A 19,820-nucleotide genomic window follows, 5' to 3' on the forward strand; every position below is an offset into this window, starting at 1 on the left:
GGCTCTGGGGAAAGGTCCTTGTCTCTTTTCAGCTTCTTTTCCTCAGTTCTGGGTTTCTTGATGATCTTCATGTGGTGTGGTGTCTGTCTTCCCCCATCTCTATGACTCCTTTGTGCCTAATCAGCTCATTTTATATCTCAAATGTGGTTGGTTTAAGACACACCATACAGGGATATGGCCTCATTAACGTAATAAGGATAACCCTGTTCCCAAATGGGATTACTTCCACAAGTATAGGAAGTAGGATTTACAACACATTTTGGGGGGCCGCAATTCAATCCATAACATCAAGATTGACAGTTCTGTGTTTAAAGCAGAAATTACTAAAACCTAGTTTGACAAAATTCCCCTTGGATGCTGCTTGTTATGTCTACAGTTTTACAAGTAGACTTTTGTTTCAAAGATACATGGATTTGAATTTACCGTATAGACTTTCTTTAATTACGAATTCCAGGAAAACGCAGATCGGAGATTTTATAACTAACTAGTTTGTGAAGAAAATGTTTGCATGAGGGTGTTTAATTATACAAATTGCAGGATGATGAATTGAACACTCTTGTAATGCCTCTAAGAAAGCCTCAAAGATAACTGGCAAGTCTATTTTTATCAAATTTAATGGGTTTCTAAATCCTTACCTGCTTATCAAACAAAACATTAATTAAAATAGTAATTGAGTAACCAGCCACCTCTTGTGTTCACTCTAGGAGCTTGTGCAAAAACATTGTGGTTTTCATGTAAGGTCATTCATTGCCTTTTGAGTTGCTAAAAAATAACTTTACTGCTGGCTTTTCAAAATCCAGGTATTAAGGGAGTCTACAGGGAGATAAAAATCTGTAATAGATTTGCAGTAATTAGTCTGATACTCTCTCTCTAGTGGATTAAGGTCTAAAAATCCTTTCAGCATCACAGACAAAACAAAATCCTCCTTCTTAGATTTCTTCCTGAATCAGTTTATGCCTCTGCAATCTCGTAATAGAAAAAATAAAACCTTTGAAGCTAGGTACACTGGGTTTGAATATCAATTAACCCATTATGTCTCTCAAAGCTCAATTTACTAATTTTTAAAGTAGGGATAATACTATCTACCTGAAGAGGATTGGGTCCAGCAGGAATAAAACTGACAAAAGCCCCTGCCCTCGTGAATCTTATATACTAGTGAGGAAAGCTGTCTTAACATGGATGATCAGAGAATGTCTCAAAAAAGGTGACTTCTGAATGAAGACCTGAAGGAAGTGAGGGCACAAGCCATGTGGATTACTAAGGAAGAGTGTTTAGGGCAGAGGAAAAGTAAATACAAAGGTATTGAGATGAGGCCTTACTTGTGGTGTTTGAGAAATGGCATAAAGACCAGTGTAGCTACAGTAGAAGGAGTGAAGGTGAGAGCATTAGGCAGTAAGTTTAGAGAAGTAACAGGGGCTAGGCTGCCACCTTAAAGGGAAAAATGGGGAGTATGTTGTTTGTAATTAACCTTGCCCAAAGAATTTGGTCTTTGTCCTTGATTCCGGAGATATAAGTCTAAAACCTTGGTATCGCCCCAGTATTTGGAGTCTTTGTTATTCATGGAGAGACTTCAGACCACACCTACTTTATAGCTTATGCCAATGAGCTGACTCTTACGTTAGGGCTGGCCAAGTCAGAAAAACCCACCTTATGGGGCTGGAAGTTGAGTTCAGCTATGTGGTAAGTGATTCAATCAATCATGCCTACGTATCAAGATCTCAATATAAAAACTCTGGACACATGAAAGGTCCATGAACTTCTGATTGGCGAAAGACATCCATGATCAGGAGGGTGACACACTCTTTTTGGGATATGAAAGCTCCATATTGAGGACCCTCCCAAACCTCACCCTATGTATCCCTATGCTGGTCGTGATTTGTATCCTTTTTGCTATAATAAAACCGTAATTGTAAGCCTAGCGCTTTTTTCAGTTCTGTGAATCATTCTAGTGACTTATCAACAAGGGGTTGGGATCCCCAAATTTATCACTAGCAGATCAGAAATGAGAAGAGTCCTGAGGATCCTGAACGTGTGGCTGGCACCCTGAGGGGCAGTGGGATACCCCAGATTCATAGCTAAAAGTGAGGTTGTCTTTGGGGCATCCAAGCTTGTGGCAGACATCTGAAGTCTTGCATAAACTTGGCAGCCTGGGAGACTGTGTCCTTTAACTTGTGACATCTGACCTGGCTTTGGTGGCTAAGGTCAGAGGAAGAAGTACTGTTTTTGTAGTTGGTTTTTATCAGAACTGAATTGAACTGATTCACTCAGGGAGTTATTGTTTATTGTGGATTGAATTGTGTCCCCCAAAAGTATCCGTCAACTTGGCTAGGTCATGATTCCCTGTATGATTGTCTACCATTTTATTTTCTGATGTGATATCTGTATGTGTTGTAAATCCTATCACTATGATGTAATAAGATGGGTTAGTGGCAGTTATATTGATGAGGTCTACAAGATTAGATAGTGCCTGGAGCCAGTCTCTTTCGAAATATAAAAAAGAGAAGCGAGCAGAGAGATATGGGACCTCATACCATCAAGAAAGCAGTGCTGGGAGCAGAGTGCATCCTTTGGAGCTGAGGTTCCTGCGCTGAGATGCTCCCAGATCAACGGAAGATTGATGACAAGAACCTTCCTTCAGAGCTGACAGAGAGAAGAAGCCTTCCCCTGGAGCTAATGACCTGAATTTGGACTTATAGCCTACTAGACAGTAAGAGAATAATTTCTCTTTGTTAAAGCTGTCCACCTGTGGTATTTCTGTTATAGCAGCACTAGATGACTTAAGACATTGCTAAGGGGTACTGAGTTTCTGTTTTGGGTGATGAAAAACTTTTGAAAATAGTGGTGATGGTTGCACACAATGGTGAATGTAATTAATGTCACTGAATTGTAACTTTAAAAATGGAGGAAATTGAAATTTTTTTGTTATGTATATTGAACCAAAATAAATTTCAAAAAATTACTAGGAAATAACAGAATATTTAACAGTGGTTAAAGTAAAAATAAGAGGTATACTGTTATGTATGTATCATAGAAATATAACATTGAGGAGGTGGGGCCAAGGTGGCAGAATAGCCAGATGCTTCTGGCAATCCCTCTTATAACAAAGTCCTAAAAAACAAGTGAAACGATTATGTTTATGACAAGCTAGGAGCCCTGAACATCAAAGGCAAAGTTAGGAAATGGACTGAGTAACAGGGGGAGAGACAGTTCAGAAGTGGAGAGGAGTTGCCAGACCTGAATCATTGGGATCTCTCAGGCACCATTCCTGGGAGTGGCTGCAGTGGGCTAGTAGTAGCGTTCGGCTGCAGTTTCCTCAGGGAGAAGCAGCCAGCCGCATAGCCTACTCATACCTCCGGAACCAGAAAAGAATGGCACTTTCAGCAAAAGGTAAGTACTTGTGTGTATTTTACCGTGCTCCCCACCCCCAAGCCGGCTTCAGTGGCTACTGATTTCCCTGGGCCTGAGATAGGTCCTGTTGAGTGCCTGGAGCCATTCTCCCGGCCTTGGAGAAGGAATTAATTCACAGTTAGGGGAAAAGATAATTTGCCAGCTCCACTTATGTGGGGAGCTCCAGACAGAAGCAGCTTCTATCCAGGCATAAGTGATTTGTGGACTTTGAATACCTTTCCCCCCTGCATGGACCTGTGTGGGCCTATTTCATGAGAATAGGCTCTTTTGGCAGACTCCAACTGTTTCAGCTGTGTGGTGGAGAGGTAGATATTTGATGATTGACACCACCTTGCCTATTAAACAGGGTCCTCGCCTACCCACATCAGGGGCCTAAGGACTGGTGGCTCCACTAAGGTTGCCTAGCCACCTGCAACAGGGATCCAAGGATAACTGGTACCTCCCAGTCCTTAACCAAAAGTATTGGGTGCCCGTGGTCTGGCTGCAGAACCCACTCACCTGTACGCTGTAGGGAAGAGGGGTGCGCTTCCCTCAGTCACCTGGGGGATGATTCTCAGCCCCCTGCCTTGTTCAAAGCATGACCCCCTGCTGCAATCAGATACCTACACCAATCACCCCTGTCCCTCTAAGACTGTAGGACAGAGCCTGTACCACACACTTGATGACCAGCTACCTGGACACCTGAGCTGAATCCATACAAGAAAAATGAATGGATTCCTAGACTGATATACCTGATAACAGCTCTAACCATCTGGTGACAGGAAGTTGGACGAAAATAATCAAGCTAGTTCACTCAAGCAAACTATTTGGGCATATCAAAACAAAACAAAGCAAGAAGCTAGGATACAGTAAACAGACATAAAATAAACTAACACAATAACTTGTAGATGGCTCGGATACAATAGTCAGTAACAAACTCCATAAAGAAACAGACCATGATTGCTTCAACAAGCTCTCGAAACAAAGTATCAAGGGATCTTCTAGATGAAAGTGCTGTTCTGGAATTACCAGATGCAGAATACAAAAGATTAATATACAGAGCCCTTCAAGACATCAGGAAGGAAATGAGGCAATACACACAACAATCCAAGGAACACAAGGTAAAACAGTTGAAGATATTAAAAAGGTTATTCAAGAACATAATGAAAAATTTAATAAGCTGCAAGAATCCATAGAGAGACAGCAATCAGAAATTCGTAAGATTAACAATAAAATTATAGAATTAGAAAATTCAGTAGAAATAGGAGCAGAATTGAGCAAGTGGAAGGCAGAATTGGTGAGCTTGAAGATAAAGCACTTGACACCACTATATTTGAAGATAAACCATATAAAGGAATTAAAAAAAATGAAGAAAGCTTAAGAATCATGTGGGACTCTATCAAGAGAAATAACCTATGAGTGATGGGAATACCAGAATAGGGAGGGATAACAGAAAATGCAGAGAGAATTGTTGAAGATTTGTTGGCAGAAAACTTCCCTGATATCATGAAGGATGAGAAGATATCTATCCAAGATGCTCATCGAACTCCACATAAGGTAGATTTTAAAAGAGAGTTACCAAGACATAATCAAGCTTGCCAAAACCAAAGCTAAAGAGAGAATTTTAAGAGCAGCTAGGGATAAACGAAAAGTCACCTACAAAGGAGCATCAGTAAGAATAAGCTTGGACTATTCGGCAGAAACCATGCAGGCAAGAAGGCAATGAGATGACTTATGTAAGGCATTGAAGGAAGAAAATTGCCAGCCAAGAATTATGTATCTAGCAAAACTGTCTCTCAAATATGAAGGTGAAATTAGGATATTTCCAGATAAACAGAAGTTTAGGGAATTCGTAAAAACCAAACCAAAACTACAAGAAACACTAAAGGGAGTACTTGGGTTAGAAAATCAATAATATCAGGTATCAACCCAAGACTAGAATACTGGACAGAGCAATCAGAGGTCAACCCAGACAAGGAAATCACAAAAATAAATCAAGATAAAAAAACGCTTAAAACAGGGAAACAGCAATGTTATTATGTAAAAGAAGACAACATTAAAACAAGAAATGTAGTCATAGATCTTTCAAATGGAGAGGAAGACAAGGTGATATAAAGAAATAAAAGTTAGGTTTAAACTTAGAAAAACAGGGGTAAATATTAAGGTAACCACAAAGGAGACTATCCTACTCATCAAAATAAAATACAAGAAAAAAATAGAGACTCAGCAGAAACAAAATCAACAACAATGAATAAGAGGAAAAGACAATATATAAACTACTCAGCACAAAAAATTCAGTGGGAAAAAGAAACTGTCAAAAACACACAAAAAAAGACATCAAAATGACAGCACTAAACTCATACCTATCCAAAATTACGCTTCATGTAAATGGAGTAAATGCACCAATAAAGAGACAGAGTGGCAAAATGGATTAAAAAAACAGTCTGTCTATATGGTGCCTTTAAGAGACACACCTCAGACTTAGAGACATAAACAAACTAAAACTCAAAGGATGGAAAAAATATATCAAGGAAACAACAATCAAAAAAGAACAAGAGTGGCAATATTAATTTCTGACAAAATAGACTTTAAAGTTAAATCTACCACAAAGGATAAAGAAGGACACTATATAATGATTAAAGGTACAGTATACCAGGAGGATATAACCATATTAAATATTTATGCACCCAGTGACAGGGCTGCAAGACACATAAAACAAAAACTCTAACAGCGTTGAAAAATGAGATAGCTCCACAATTATAGTAGGAGACTTCAACACACCACTTTTGGTGAAAGACAGGACATCCAGAAAGAAGCTCAATAAAGACATGGAAGATCTAAATGCCACAATCAACCAACTTGACTTTATAGACATATACAGAAATGTTCCACCAAACAGCAGCCAAGTATGCTTTCTTTTCTAGTACACGTATTAGGCCATAACTCAAGCCTTAGCAGAATCCAAAACATTAAAATATTGCAAAGCATATCCTCTGACCATAAGGCCATAAAGGTAGAAATCAATAACAGAAAAAGCAGGGAAAAGAAATCAGACACTTGGAAACTGAACAATACCCTGCTCAAAAAAGACTGGATTATAGAAGACATTAAGGATGGAATAAAGAAATTCATAGAATCCAATGAGAATGAAAACTCTTCCTATCAGAACCTTTGGGACACAGCAAAAGCAGTGCTCAGAGGTCAGTTTTTATCAATAAATGCATCCAAAAAGAAGAAAGGGCCAAAATCAAAGAATTATCCCTACAACTTGAACAAATAGAGAGCAACAAAAGAAACCCTCAGGCACCAGAAGAAAGCAAGTAAGAAAAATTAGAGCAGAATTAAATGAAATAGATAACAGAAAAACAAATGAAAGAATTAACAAGCCTAAAAGCTGGTTCTTTGAAAACGTTAACAAAATTGATAAACCATTGGCCAAACTGACAAAAGAAAAACAGGAGAGGAAGCAAATAACCCGAAAAAGAAATGAGATGGGTGATATTACAACGGACCCAACTGAAATGAAAAGAAACATATCAGATTACTATGAAAAATTGTACTCTAACAAATTTGAAAATCTGGAAGAAACAGGTGAATTCCTAGACACACACTCCCTACCTAAACTAACACAGAGGTAGAACAACTAAATAGACCCATATAACAAAAGAAGAGATCGAAAAGGTAATCAAAAAACTCCCGACAACAACAAAAAGCCCTGGCCCAGACGGCTTCACTACAGAGTTCTACCAGAGAAGAGTTAACACCACTACTGCTAAAGGTATTTCAGATCATAGAAAAGGACAGAATACTACCCAACTCATTCTATGAATCCCTGATACCAAAACCAGGTAAAGACTCCACACACACACATACACACACAAAAACACACACCTATATCCCTCATGAACTTAGATGTAAAAATCCTCAACAGAATTCTAGCTGATAGAATTCAGCAACATATCAAAAAAATAATTCACCATGACTTAGCGGGATTCATACCAGGTATGCAGGGATGGTTCAACATTAGAAAAAGTTAATGTAATCCATCATATAAACAAAACACAAGCATCACATGTTTTTATCAATTGGTACACAAAAGGCATGTGACAAAGTTCAACACCCATTCATGAAGAAACTCTCAGCAAAATAGGAATAGAAGGAAAATTCCTCAACATAATAAAGGGCATTTATTCAAAGCCAACAGCCAGCATTATCCTAAATGGAGACAGCCTGAAAGCATTCCCCTTTGAGATCAGGAATGAGACAAGGATGCCATTTATCACCACTCTTATTCAACATTGTGCTGGAGGTCCTAGCCAGAGCAATTAGGCTAGATAAAGAAATAAAGGGCTTCCAGATTGGTAAGGATGAAGTAAAAGTATCTCTGTTTGCAGATGACATGATCTTATACACAGAAAACCCTAAAGAATCCTCCAGAAAACTACTGAAGCTAATAGAAGAGTTCAGCAGACTATCAGGATACAAGATAAACATACAAAAATCAGTTGGATTCCTCTACAGCAACAAAAAGAACATCGAAGAGGAAATCACCAAATCAATACTATTTACAGTAGCCCCCAAGAAGATAAAATACTTAGGAATAAATCTTACCAGAGATGTAAAAGACCTGTACAAAGAAAACTACAAGACACCAAAAGAGACCTACATAAGTGGAAAAACATACTTGCTCATGGATAGGAGACTTAAATGTAAAATGTAAAAATGCGTTTTCTACCAAAACCCATCTATAGCTACAATGCAATTCCAATCTAAATTCCATTGACATTTTTTAATGAGATGGAGAAACAAATCACCAACTTCATATATAAGGGAAAGAGGCCCTGGATATGTAAAGCATTACTGAAAACGAAGAACAAAGCGAGAGGCCTCACTCTACCTGATTTTAGAACCCATTATATCGCCACAGTAGTCAAAACAGCCTGGTACTGGTACAACAACAGATACGTAGACCAATGGAACAGAATTGAGAATCCAGACAGAAATCCACCCACATATGAACAGCTGATATTTGACAAAGGCCCCAAATCAGTTAAATGGGGAAAAAGACAGTCTTTAACAAATGGTACTGGCATAACTGGAGATCCATCTGCAAAAAAATGAAACAAGACCCATACCTCACTCCATGCACAAAAACTAACTCAAAATGGATCAAAGACCTAAATCTAAAATGATAAAGATCGTGGAAGAAAAAACAGGGACAACGCTAGGAGCCCTAATACATGGTATAAATAGTATTCAAAACATTACTAACAATGCAGATGAAAAACTAGGTAACTGGGAGCTCCTAAAAATCAAACACCTATGCTCATCCAAAGATTTCACCAAAAGAGTTAAAGATTACCTATAGACTGGGAAAAAGTTTTTAGCTATGCCATTTTGGATCAGTGCCTGCTCTCTAAAATCTACGTGATACTGCAAAAACTCAACTACAAAAAGACAAATGACCCAATTAAAAAATGGGCAAAAGTCATGAAGACGCCCTTCACTAAAGAAGACATTCAGTTGGTGAACAGATACATGAGGAAATGGTCACGATCATTAGGCATTAGAGAAATGCAAATCAAAATTACAATGAGATTCCACCTCACTCCAGCAAGGCTGGTATTAAGCCAGAAAACACAAAATAATAAATGTTGGAGAGGCTATGGAGAGACTGGAACACTTATACACTGCCGGTGGGAACGTAAAATGGTACAACCACTTTGGAAATCGATTTGGCGCTTCCTTAAAAAGCTAGAAATGGAACTACCATACAATCCAGCAATCTTACTCCTTGGAATATATCCTAGAGAAATAAGAGCCTTTACATGAACGGATATGTGCACACCCATATTCATTGCAGCACTGTTTACAATAGCAAAAAGATGGAAGCAACCAAGGTGCCCATCAACAGATGAATGGATAAATAAATTATGGAATATTCACTCAATGGAATACCGTGCATAGATGAAGAACAATGATGAATCCATGACACATTTCATAACAATGGAGGAATCTGGAAGGCATTATGCTGAGTGAAATTAGTCAGTTGCAAAAGGACAAATATTGTATAAGACCACTATTATAAGAACTTGAGAAATAGTTTAAACTGAGAAGAACACATTCTGTTGTGGTTACGAGAAGGGGGAGGGAGGGAGCATGGAAGAGAAGTATTTACTAATTATATACCCAACCCACCCAGTGCCTTCGAAGTAGATAAGAACTACTTTAGGTGAAGGGAAGGACATCACTCAATACAGGGGAGGTCAGCACAACCGGACTAAACCAAAAGCAAAGAAGTTTCCTGAGTAAACTGAATGCTTCGAAGGCCAGTGTAGCTGGGGCAGGGGTTTGGAGACCATGGTTTCAGGGGATAGCTAAGTTAATTGGCATCATAAAATCTATTAAGAAAACATTCTGCATCCCACTTTGAAGAGTGGCGTTTGGGTCTTAAACCCTAGCAAGCGGCCATCTCAGATGCATCAATGAGTCTCAACCCACCTGGATCAAAGGAGAATGAAGAACACCAAGGACACAAGGTAATTACAAGCCCAAGAGAAGAAAGGGCCACGTGAACCAGCGACTACATCATCCTGAGACCAGAAGAACTAGATGGTGCCTTGCCACAACCGATAACTGCCCTGACAGGGAACACAACAGAGAACCTCTGAGGGAGCAGGAGAACAGTGGGATGCAGACCCCAAATTCTCCTAAAAAGACCAGACTTAATGGTCTGACTGAGACTAGAAGGACCCCAGCGGTCATGGCCCCCAGACCGTCTGTTGGCCCAGGACAGGAACCGTTCCTGAAGCCAACTTGTCAAACATAGATTGGACTGGACAATGGGTTGGAGAGGGATGCTGGTGAGAAGTGAGCTACTTGTATCAGGTGGATACTTGAGACTATGTTGGCATCTCCTGCCTGGAGGGGAGATGAGAGGGTAGAGGGGGTTGGAGGATGTTGAAATGGATACGAAAAGAGGGAGTGGAAGGAGGGAGCGGGCTGTCTCATTGGGGGAGATTAATTGGGAATATGTAGCAAGGTGTATATAAGTTTATATGTGAGAGACTGACTTGATTTGTAAACTTCCACTTAAAGCACAATAAAAAGTATTAAAAAAAAAACTCGAGAAGTGTTTTAAACAGAGAATATTCTTTGGTGGTTACAAGAGGGAGGAGGCAGGGAGGGAGGGAAAGGAGTTTTCACTAATTAGATAGTAGATAAGATTAGGTGAAGGGAAAGACAATACACAACACAGGAGAGGTCAGCACAACTGGACTAAACCAAAAGCAGTCTCCTGAATGAACTGAATGCTTCGAAGGCCAGCGTAGCAGGGACGGAGGCTGGGGGAGTATGGTTTCAGGGGACATCTAAGACAGTTGGCATAATAACATCTATTAAGATAACATTTTACATCCCACTCTGGAAAGTGGCGTCTGGGGTCTTAAACTTTAGCAAGTGGCCATCTAAGGTGCATCAATTGGTTTTAACCCACCTGGGGCAAAGGAGAGTGAAGAACACTAAAGACACAAGGTAATTATAAGCCCAAGAGACAGAAAGGGGCACATAAATTACAGATTACATCAGCCTGAGACCAGAAGAACTAGATGGTGCCCGGCTTCAACTGATGACTGCTCTGACAGGGAACACAACAGAGAACCCCTGGGGGAGCAGTGGGATGCAGACCCCAGATTCTCATAAAAAGGCCAGACTTAATGGTCTGAGTGAGGCTAGAAGGACCCTAGATGTCATGGTCCCCAGACCTTCTGTTAGCCCAAGACAGGAACCATTCCCAATGCTAACTCTTCAGACAGGGATTGGACTGGACCCTGGGATAGAAAACAGATACTATTGAAGAGTGAACTACTTGGGTCAAGTAGACATATTAGACTATGTTGGTATCGCTTGTCTGGACTGGAGATGGGTGGGTGGAGGGGGTCGGAAGCTGGTTGAATGGACATGAAAAGAGAGTGGAGGGAAGAAGTGTGCTGTGTCACTAGGGGGAGAAAAATTAGGAGTATATAGCAAGGTGTGTATAAATTTTTGTGTGAGAGACTGACTTGATTTGTAAACTTTCACTAAAAGCACAATAAAAATTAAAAAAAAAAGAAATGTAACATTGAGTGAGAAAGGCAAGTTGTAGAATGAATAGGTATAATAAAGTCCCACTTAGAGAAAATTAAATACATAAAATAATACAATATATTGTGTCAATATATTGTGTTAAGATTCATATTGTGTAAAGTATAAAAAGCATTGTTGTTAGTTGCCATCAAGTAGACTCCGACTCGTGGCTACCCACGGGTGCAGAGTAGAACTACTCCGTAGGGCTTTCAAGGCTTTGACCTTTCAGAAGCAGATCGCCAGGTCTGTCTTTCGAGGTGCCTCTGGGTGGGTTTGAATTGCCACCCTTTTGGCTAATAGTTGAGTGCTTAACCATTTGTGCTAACCGGGGACCCTTTACAAAACAAAAACAAAAACCCGTGGTGGTAATATACACCGAGTTCAAGATAGCGTTTACGTATGAGAGTGGTAGAGAGATGAATGTGATTGGGGAGAGATGTGTGCAGGCTGTCATTGTATCTGTGATGTTTTATTTAGTAAATTTTATTTTTTTAATTAAAATGTTCTAGCACAACATATGACAAAATGGTAAGACTTAAAAAAGCTGGGTGGTGAGTACTTAGACTTTTGGTATGTTTCTCCATATTTCCTGCATGCTTCCAACATTTTGATAATTGTTCAAAACATACATTATAGTTCAGAGCTTCTTAACCAAGATAATAAACCTCTAAACCTGCTACCACAGAGTTGATTCTGAGTGGAGTAGAACTGTCCCATAGGGTTTCCAAGGCTGTAAATCTTTATGAAAGCAGAGTACCACATCTTTTTCCCACAGAGCAGCTGATGGGTTTGAACTGAAAATGAAAGCACTGGTATGTGAAGATATATTTACACCTAAAAAAAAAATTTTTTTACACCTACTCCTCACTTATTGACTTTCTTGTTATCTGACATTTCACATTCATGACAATAGTAAAAAATCTACTATTTGACTATTTTCCACATTAACGATTAACTATTTTGCATATTATGTCTCGCAGAAACGAACACTGAGGTGTGAGGTGAGAGTAACGCTGGCTGTGATGATTAAGGTTATGTGTCAACTTGGCTAGGCAATTGTCTTAGCTGTCTAGTGCTGCTATAACAGAAATAACACAAATGGATTGCTTTAACAAAGAAAAGTTTATTCTCTCACATTTTAGGAAGCTAGAAGTCCAAATTCAGGGTGCCAGTTCCCAGGCGAGGCTTTCTCTCTTTGTTGGCTTTGGGGGAAGATCCTTGTCATCAATCTTCACCTTGTCTAGGAGGTTTTCAGTGCAGAGACCCCGGGTCCAAAGGATATGCTCTGCTCCCGCAGTTCTTTCGTGGTGGCATGAGGTCCCTCTCCTCTCTGCTCCCTTCTCTCTTTTATATCTCAAAAGAGATTGACTCTGAATCCTGTAGATTGTGTCCTAACTCATTAACACAACTGCCTCTAATCCTGTCTCATTAACATCATAGAGGTTAGGATCTAAACACATAGGAAAATTACACCGGATCACAAAATGGAAGGCAACCACACAATACTGGGAATCATGGGCTAGCCAAATTGACACACAGTTTTGGGGAACACAGCCATGTCTGTAGCAGCCATGATTCTTAGTGGTTTGTCAGTTATGTAATGATGTAATTGGCAGCTATGTAATGATGTAGTCATCTTCTATTTTGTGATCTGATGTGGTCATCCTCTATTTTTACATAAGGCTGATTTTCATATAATGACCTCATCTTTGAAACCTAACCATGTTGATAAGTGAGGAGGGGTGTATTAGATAGTTAATTGCAATTTTGTTTGTAGAACCTGGAAACCAAATGATTTCCAACAATAAAGAAATGGTTGAATAACTTATGGCATTTATAGCCTGTGGCCTATTTTTCAGCCATTGAAAAGACTGAGTCACTTTATATGGAGGAATTTCCAAGAGTTATTGCTTAGGGAAGAAAATAGTATGCAGAAAAATTTTTATGAAGTCATCTATTTTAATAAAATGGTGACAGTCTCTCAAAGGCATGTATGAGTATGCATGTATGTGATATATACTGGTATATGATCACATGAGCATGAAAATATACAGAAGATTTCATGATAGGCTGTTAACATGAGTCGGTGATAATGAAAGGGGGACTGGGGATACAAGCAAAGCGGAAGATACAAAAGAAAATGCACTATTCAGCATGAAAAATAATGGTTTTGTTTATGTGTTAAGGTAACTTTGTATGTTGCTTTTGTTAGGTGCCCTGAATCGGTTTCTACCCATGGTGACCCTGTGTACAACAGAACAAAATGCTGCCCGGTCCTGTGCCATCCTCACAGTCATTGCTATGTTTGAGCCCATTGTTGAAGCCACTGTGTCAATCCATCTCATTGAGGGTCTTCTTGTCACTGAACCTCTATGACCAAACATGATGTCCTTCTCCAGGGAATGCTGCCTCCTGATAACATGTCCAAAGTATGTGGATGAAATCTTGCCATCCACACTTCTAAGGAGCATTCTGGCTATACTTTTTCCAAGACAGATTTGTGTTGTTGTTAGGCACCGTTGAGTTCTGACTCATAGCAACCCCATGTACAACAAAGGAGATACTGCCTGGTCCTGCGCCATCCTCACAATCATCGTTACGCGTAAGCAATTGTTGCAGCCAACGTGTCGGTCCATCTTATTAAGGGTCTTCCTCTTTTTCGCTGTCCCTCTGCTTTACCAAGCGTGGTGTTCTTCTCCAGGGACTGATCCCTCCTGATAATATGTCCAGAGTATGTGAGATATAGTCTCGCCATCCTTGCTTCTAAGGAACATTTTGGTTGTACTTTTTCCAAGACAGATTTGTTCATTCTTTTGGCAGTCCATGGTATATTCAACATTCTTCTCCAACACCACAATTCAAGGGTGTCAATTCTTCTTCTGTTTTCCTTATTCATTGCCCAGCTTTCACATGCATATGAGGTGATTGAAAACATCATGGCTTGGGTCAGGCGCATCTTAGTCCTCAAGGTGACATCTTTGCTTTTCAACACTTTAAAGAGGTCTTTTGCAGCCGATTTGTCCAGTGCAATGCGTCTTTTGATTTCTTGACTGCTGCTTCCATGGGTGTTGATTGTAAATCCAAGTAAAATGAAATTCTTGACAACATCAGTTTTTTCTGTGTTCATCATGAGGTTGCTTATTGGTCCAGTTGTGAGGATCTTTGTTTTCTTTATGTTGCGGTGCAATCCATACTGAAGGCTTGTGGTCTTTGATCATCATCAGTAAGTGCTTCAAGTCCTTTTCACTTGCAGCAAGCAAGGTTGTGTCATCAGCATAACACAGGTTGTTAATGAGTCTTCCTCCAATCGTGATGCCCCATTCTTCATAGAGTCCAGCTTCTCAGATAATTTGCTCAGCATACAGATTAAATAGGTATGGTGAAAGAATACAACCCTGATGCACACCTTTCCTGACTTTAAACCAGTCAGTATCCCCTTGTTCTGTCCAAACAACTACCTCTTGATCTATGTACAGACTCCTCATGAATACAATTAAGGGTTCTGGAATTCCTGTTCTTTGCAATGTTAGCCATATGTTGTTATGATCCACACAGTTGAATGCCTTTGCATAGATGATAAAACACAAGTAAACATCTTACTGGTATTCTCTGCTTTCATCCAGGATTGATCTGACATCAGCTATGATATCTCTGGTTCCACATCCTCTTTTGATCCCGGCTTCAATTTCTGGCAGTTCCCTGTTGATACACTGCTACAGCCGCTATTAACTAGTGATTGACCCTACTTTTTTCTTCTTGAAAAGATATTTATAAAGTACTGAGTGATACCGACCTCCACTTGTCTGTCAGTTTGTTGTACTGTGGTGGCATCTGTATTGCTATGATGCTGGAAGCTATGCCATAGATATTTCAAATACCAGCAGTTTTCCCCATGGTGGGCAAGTTTCGGTGGAGCTTCCAGACCAAGACAGACTAGGAAGAAGGACCTGGCAGTCTGCTTCTAAAAGAAAATTATACAGTGAAAACCTTACGGATAGTAGTGGAATGTTGTCCAACGTGGTGCTGGAAGATGAACCCCTGAGGTTGGAAGGCACTCAAAGTCAAACATAGCAATAATTGTGAGAATGGTGCAGGACCGGGCAGTGTTTGTTCTGTTGTACATAGCATTGCTATGAGTCAGAATTGACACAATGGCAAATAACAACAACAAAAGTGATATAGAATGCCAGTAGGAAAAATTAATGGTTTTACTATTTTATGAAATGGGGCTTTTTATCAGGAAAACTTTAAATCTCTTTGTTTTTTTTTTTTTTTCCCATCTTGGAGAGAATGAGGAATGCACCTATTTTCTTTTGGTCAAAGCAAGGCCTAAATGTGGATAGTTCAAGATTATGGATAATAACGTTTAAAATTTTCATGTTCCTCTTTCAGTGTCCGGGATGACAGAATTCGAGTTGAAAGGATGGATAACATTTACTTTGAATACAGCTGTGCTTTCCAGACGGTTATAGATTTTTATGCATACGATATAGTTGACGCCAAAGGTAAATATTTTATACATGTTATCCATATGACCTCAAATTTAACTGAGTTAGATTTGGATAAAGGTGTGGGTTTGACTTTCAGTCTAATAAAAACTAGACTGTTTGGTTGTTACTGAAGGTTGGTTCAGTGGTAGAATCTTGCTTTCCATGTGGGAGGCCTGGGTTCGATTCCTAGCCAGTGCACCTCATTTGCAGTTACCACTTGTCTGTCAGTGGAAGTTTGTGGGTTGCCGTGATGCTGAACAGCTTTCAGTGGTGTTTCCAGAATAAGACGGACTAGGAAGGAAGGCTGGAGGTCTACTTCTGAATATCAGCCAATGAAAATCTTATGCATCACAACAGAGGATCCACAACCGATCATGAGAATGGTGCAGGATTGGGCAGCATTTCATTCCATTGTGCGTGGGCTCCACGGCAGCTGTCAACAACAGGTCATTACCAATAAATAACTGCAGGAGGTAGAAGGAAGAGTTCACTGTTTTTGCACTCATCGCTAACATCAGTGAAGCTTCTTCCTTTGTAATTGTGATCTTTTAGCAACTTGACAGTGTTGACATCTTTAATGGAGTGTAAGGACGAGTCAGTTATTCACCACCTTTCCTTTTTGCTTCTCTTAAAGATGGCTCGTTACTATTCTCACAGTTTTATAGAATGCTTGGACAAACCTTCTTCTGAAGGCCAGTGTTTTGAAAGGTTGGTTGCCAGAAATAAAATACCGTGACGTTAGTGCCAGAGTTTAACTAGGTAACTGTTATTTGTCTAACTCACATTCCCTCCACCATGCATCAATACTTGATTTGGCCCAAGTTTCTCATTCCTCCCAGCCCAGCTAATGTTAAGACAATAAAAGGAATAAGTTATACAGTGTGTTAGAAGGTGATAAGTGCTGTGAAAGGGGTTGCAGTTTTAAATAGGGTGATGAATAAAGGCCTCACTGAAAAATGGCCATGATCAAAGGTTTGAAGGAGTTAAAGGGAGAAGCCATATAGACATGTGGAGGAACAGCGTTTCAGGCAGAGAGATGGTAAGTACAGTCTCTTATTTAAGAGTGTGCCTGGCATATTCAAGGAACAGCAAGGACACTGTGTGCTGGAGCAGAGTGACTGAGGGGGAGAATATTACGGGTGAGGTCAGAGGTAAAAAGGAGATGGGAGGCAGGTAGCATAGGTCCTTATAGTCCACTGTAAGGACTTTGGCCTCTACCCTCAGTGAATTGGGGATTTTGGAGAATTTTGAGCAGAGGAGTGATGTGATCTGATGTACATTTTTAAAAGGGTAGTTATGACTGCTCTGTTAAGAATATTCTATTACAAAGATTAGACAGGACTATAAAACATAGAATAATACTCATTAAGAGTGTGTTTCTTAGTTTAAGTAGATATACAAGACTAAATGGGCAGCTCCTGTCTGGAGGCAGGATGAGAAGGCAGAAAAGGACACAAGCTGGTTGAAGGGACAGGGGAAACCAGGGTGGAAAAGGGGAGTGTGATCTCACATTATAGGACTTGCAACTGGGGTCACTTAACAATATATGTATAAATTTTTGTATGAGAAATTAACCTGAGCTGTAAAATTCCACCTAAAGCACAATTAAAAAAAAAAAAGGAATATTCTATGGGGGGCAAGGGTGAAGCAGGGAGAAAAGATGGAAAGCTATTGCAGTATTCCCAGGGAGAAATGAGAATGGATTTCCTCAAGCAGCAACGTCTGTGCATAGGTTTCTGTATCAGCACTGATAGCGGTAAGTCATTCCTTTCAGTAGCTGCGTTGTAATCTGGATTTACTAAATTTTTTAAAACTATTATCGTATTGATGCTCATTTTTGCCATCTCTAGTTTTGTACTAGATTTTTCTAATAAGAAATCTTTGCAAAAAATTTTTCAACTTAACTCCTTATATACATGTCTCTGACATGCATGTTGGGGTATTCCTGCATTAAAGAGGATGAACATTTAAATTTTGAAAGTTGGCTGTATTGCTGTCCAAAGTGATTCATTTCACCATCAGACGATGCCCTTTTTCACATGTCCTAGGTATTCTTACACATTTTCCCACAGGGCAATTTTAGGAGGCGTTTTCTAAATTATTATTTGAATAACCATAAAATAAATTTTACTCAACTTATATTTGTTTTAATGAAGGTATACTCTTTTTTAGGTTCTCAAAATTTTTCTGGCATCATGAACCTGGAGAAGCCTGTGATTTGCTCTTTGGCCGCCATAATAAGATACCTCAAAGAATTTAACCTGGAAAAGATGCTCTCCAAGCCCAAGTAAGGGATTTCTCAAAAAAAGAAAAAAAGGAGGGTTATGTTAATAATATTTCTTCAATTGAGTTTGGTTACTACTATACTCAGAAAAGTACCTGCTGTTGATAGAATACCTTATTGGGGGCAAGGATGAACCAAGTGGTATTGTTGCTAAGGGATATTAAAAATATTGATTGATGTAATAATATTGATAGAATCCTTAAGAATCCTGTCGCATAATTTGTATTCGTGATGACTATTTGATGTATTATATCTTTGACTGCAGTACTGTGCTTATACTAACTGGATTAAGAAGTATTAAAAAAATTTATAAGATTTCATCACCTTTTTTATTTTTGGTTTCAGTTCTTATTTCATAGACAAAGAAATTGGAGGTAAAGGAACCACCTGCTAATGCAGACAGCTTTTTAAAAGAGTGATTAGCTTCGTAGATATTCTAAGGTTTAAAGGCAGACAGTGGACATACTGGAAAAATACTAGTTTCATAATAAGTAGAATAAAAAAAAGGACAGCAGGTAATTTTCTTGCCCTTTTTAATTTTACCTTCCCAGCCTCTTGTCATTGGCTCTGTAAAGAATTACCTTTCATTATATTGATTTTAAGGAGCCCCGGTGGTACAATGGTTAAGCACTCAGCTACTAACCAAAAGGTTGGCAGTTCAAACCCTCCAAACGACTCCACAGGAGAAAGACCTGATAATCTGCTTCCGTAAAGATTACAGCCAAGAAAATCCTATGGGGCAGTTCTACTCTGTCATATGGGGTTACTGTGAGTCGAAATTGACTCGGTGGCACCTGATAACAACAACGTATTGATTCTCGATAAGTAAGCTACTTCCCATTCTGCAGAAGGAGGGAGACAGATAGTAGCTGGCTCAGTTAAATGGCAGAATATGAATCGGGGAGCAAAGAGATGTTGCTGGGCCGAGCTTGTTGAGGAGAATCAAAGAAAGGCAGATACTTGGGAATCTTTTTGTAATGTCATTTTGGTGAGTGTTCTACTGTGTGATATTTAGGATATAACAGAATATCATCTCTCCGCAAATAGTTTTGTCCTTTTAAAAAGCACTGGAAATGTTCTTTAACATGAGTGAATTCACTGTGTTATATTCACACCATGAAATGTTATATAAGAATGAACATGAATGAACTAGAACTGCACCTATCAATATTAAAAATTTTATTTACAACATATTGAGCCAAAAATAAAGTTTCTAAAGAACATACCGTTTTATGTACATACACAGTACATATATTATACGGAGTTAGAAATATGTAAAACAGTGCTATGCATTTGTTAAAAATACATACATACATAGGGATAGTATAAAGATGTGCATGGGAATGACAAATACCAAATTCAGAGGAATAGCTTCTCCTCTCCAGTGGTAAAGGAGGGGAAGCAGTAGAGGTTAGTAGGGGAATGACAGGGGAATTTAGTTTTTAACCTGGGCACTACAGTAATCTATATATGTTTTAATATGTCTGAAATATTTTCTCAGAAAAATTGTGACCTGGTGTTGTAGCTCACCAAAT

At 39.3% G+C, this 19,820-nt stretch overlaps 1 protein-coding gene across 3 annotated transcripts in view; it reads left to right on the plus strand.

Annotated features, from left to right (window-relative positions):
• Positions 1 to 19,820, plus strand: part of MSH3 (mutS homolog 3) — a 223,320-nt gene that overhangs the window by 69,958 nt on the left and 133,542 nt on the right. For all 3 annotated transcript variants that reach the window (XM_023545593.2, XM_064273635.1, XM_003407981.4), the window contains exons 9-10: positions 15,904 to 16,016; positions 18,174 to 18,288. In XM_023545593.2, the coding sequence (XP_023401361.1) occupies positions 15,904 to 16,016; positions 18,174 to 18,288 (228 nt within the window). The remainder of the gene's footprint in view (positions 1 to 15,903; positions 16,017 to 18,173; positions 18,289 to 19,820) is intronic.

Source organism: Loxodonta africana, chromosome 2 (assembly GCF_030014295.1).
Source record: "Loxodonta africana isolate mLoxAfr1 chromosome 2, mLoxAfr1.hap2, whole genome shotgun sequence".
NCBI lineage: Eukaryota > Metazoa > Chordata > Mammalia > Proboscidea > Elephantidae > Loxodonta > Loxodonta africana.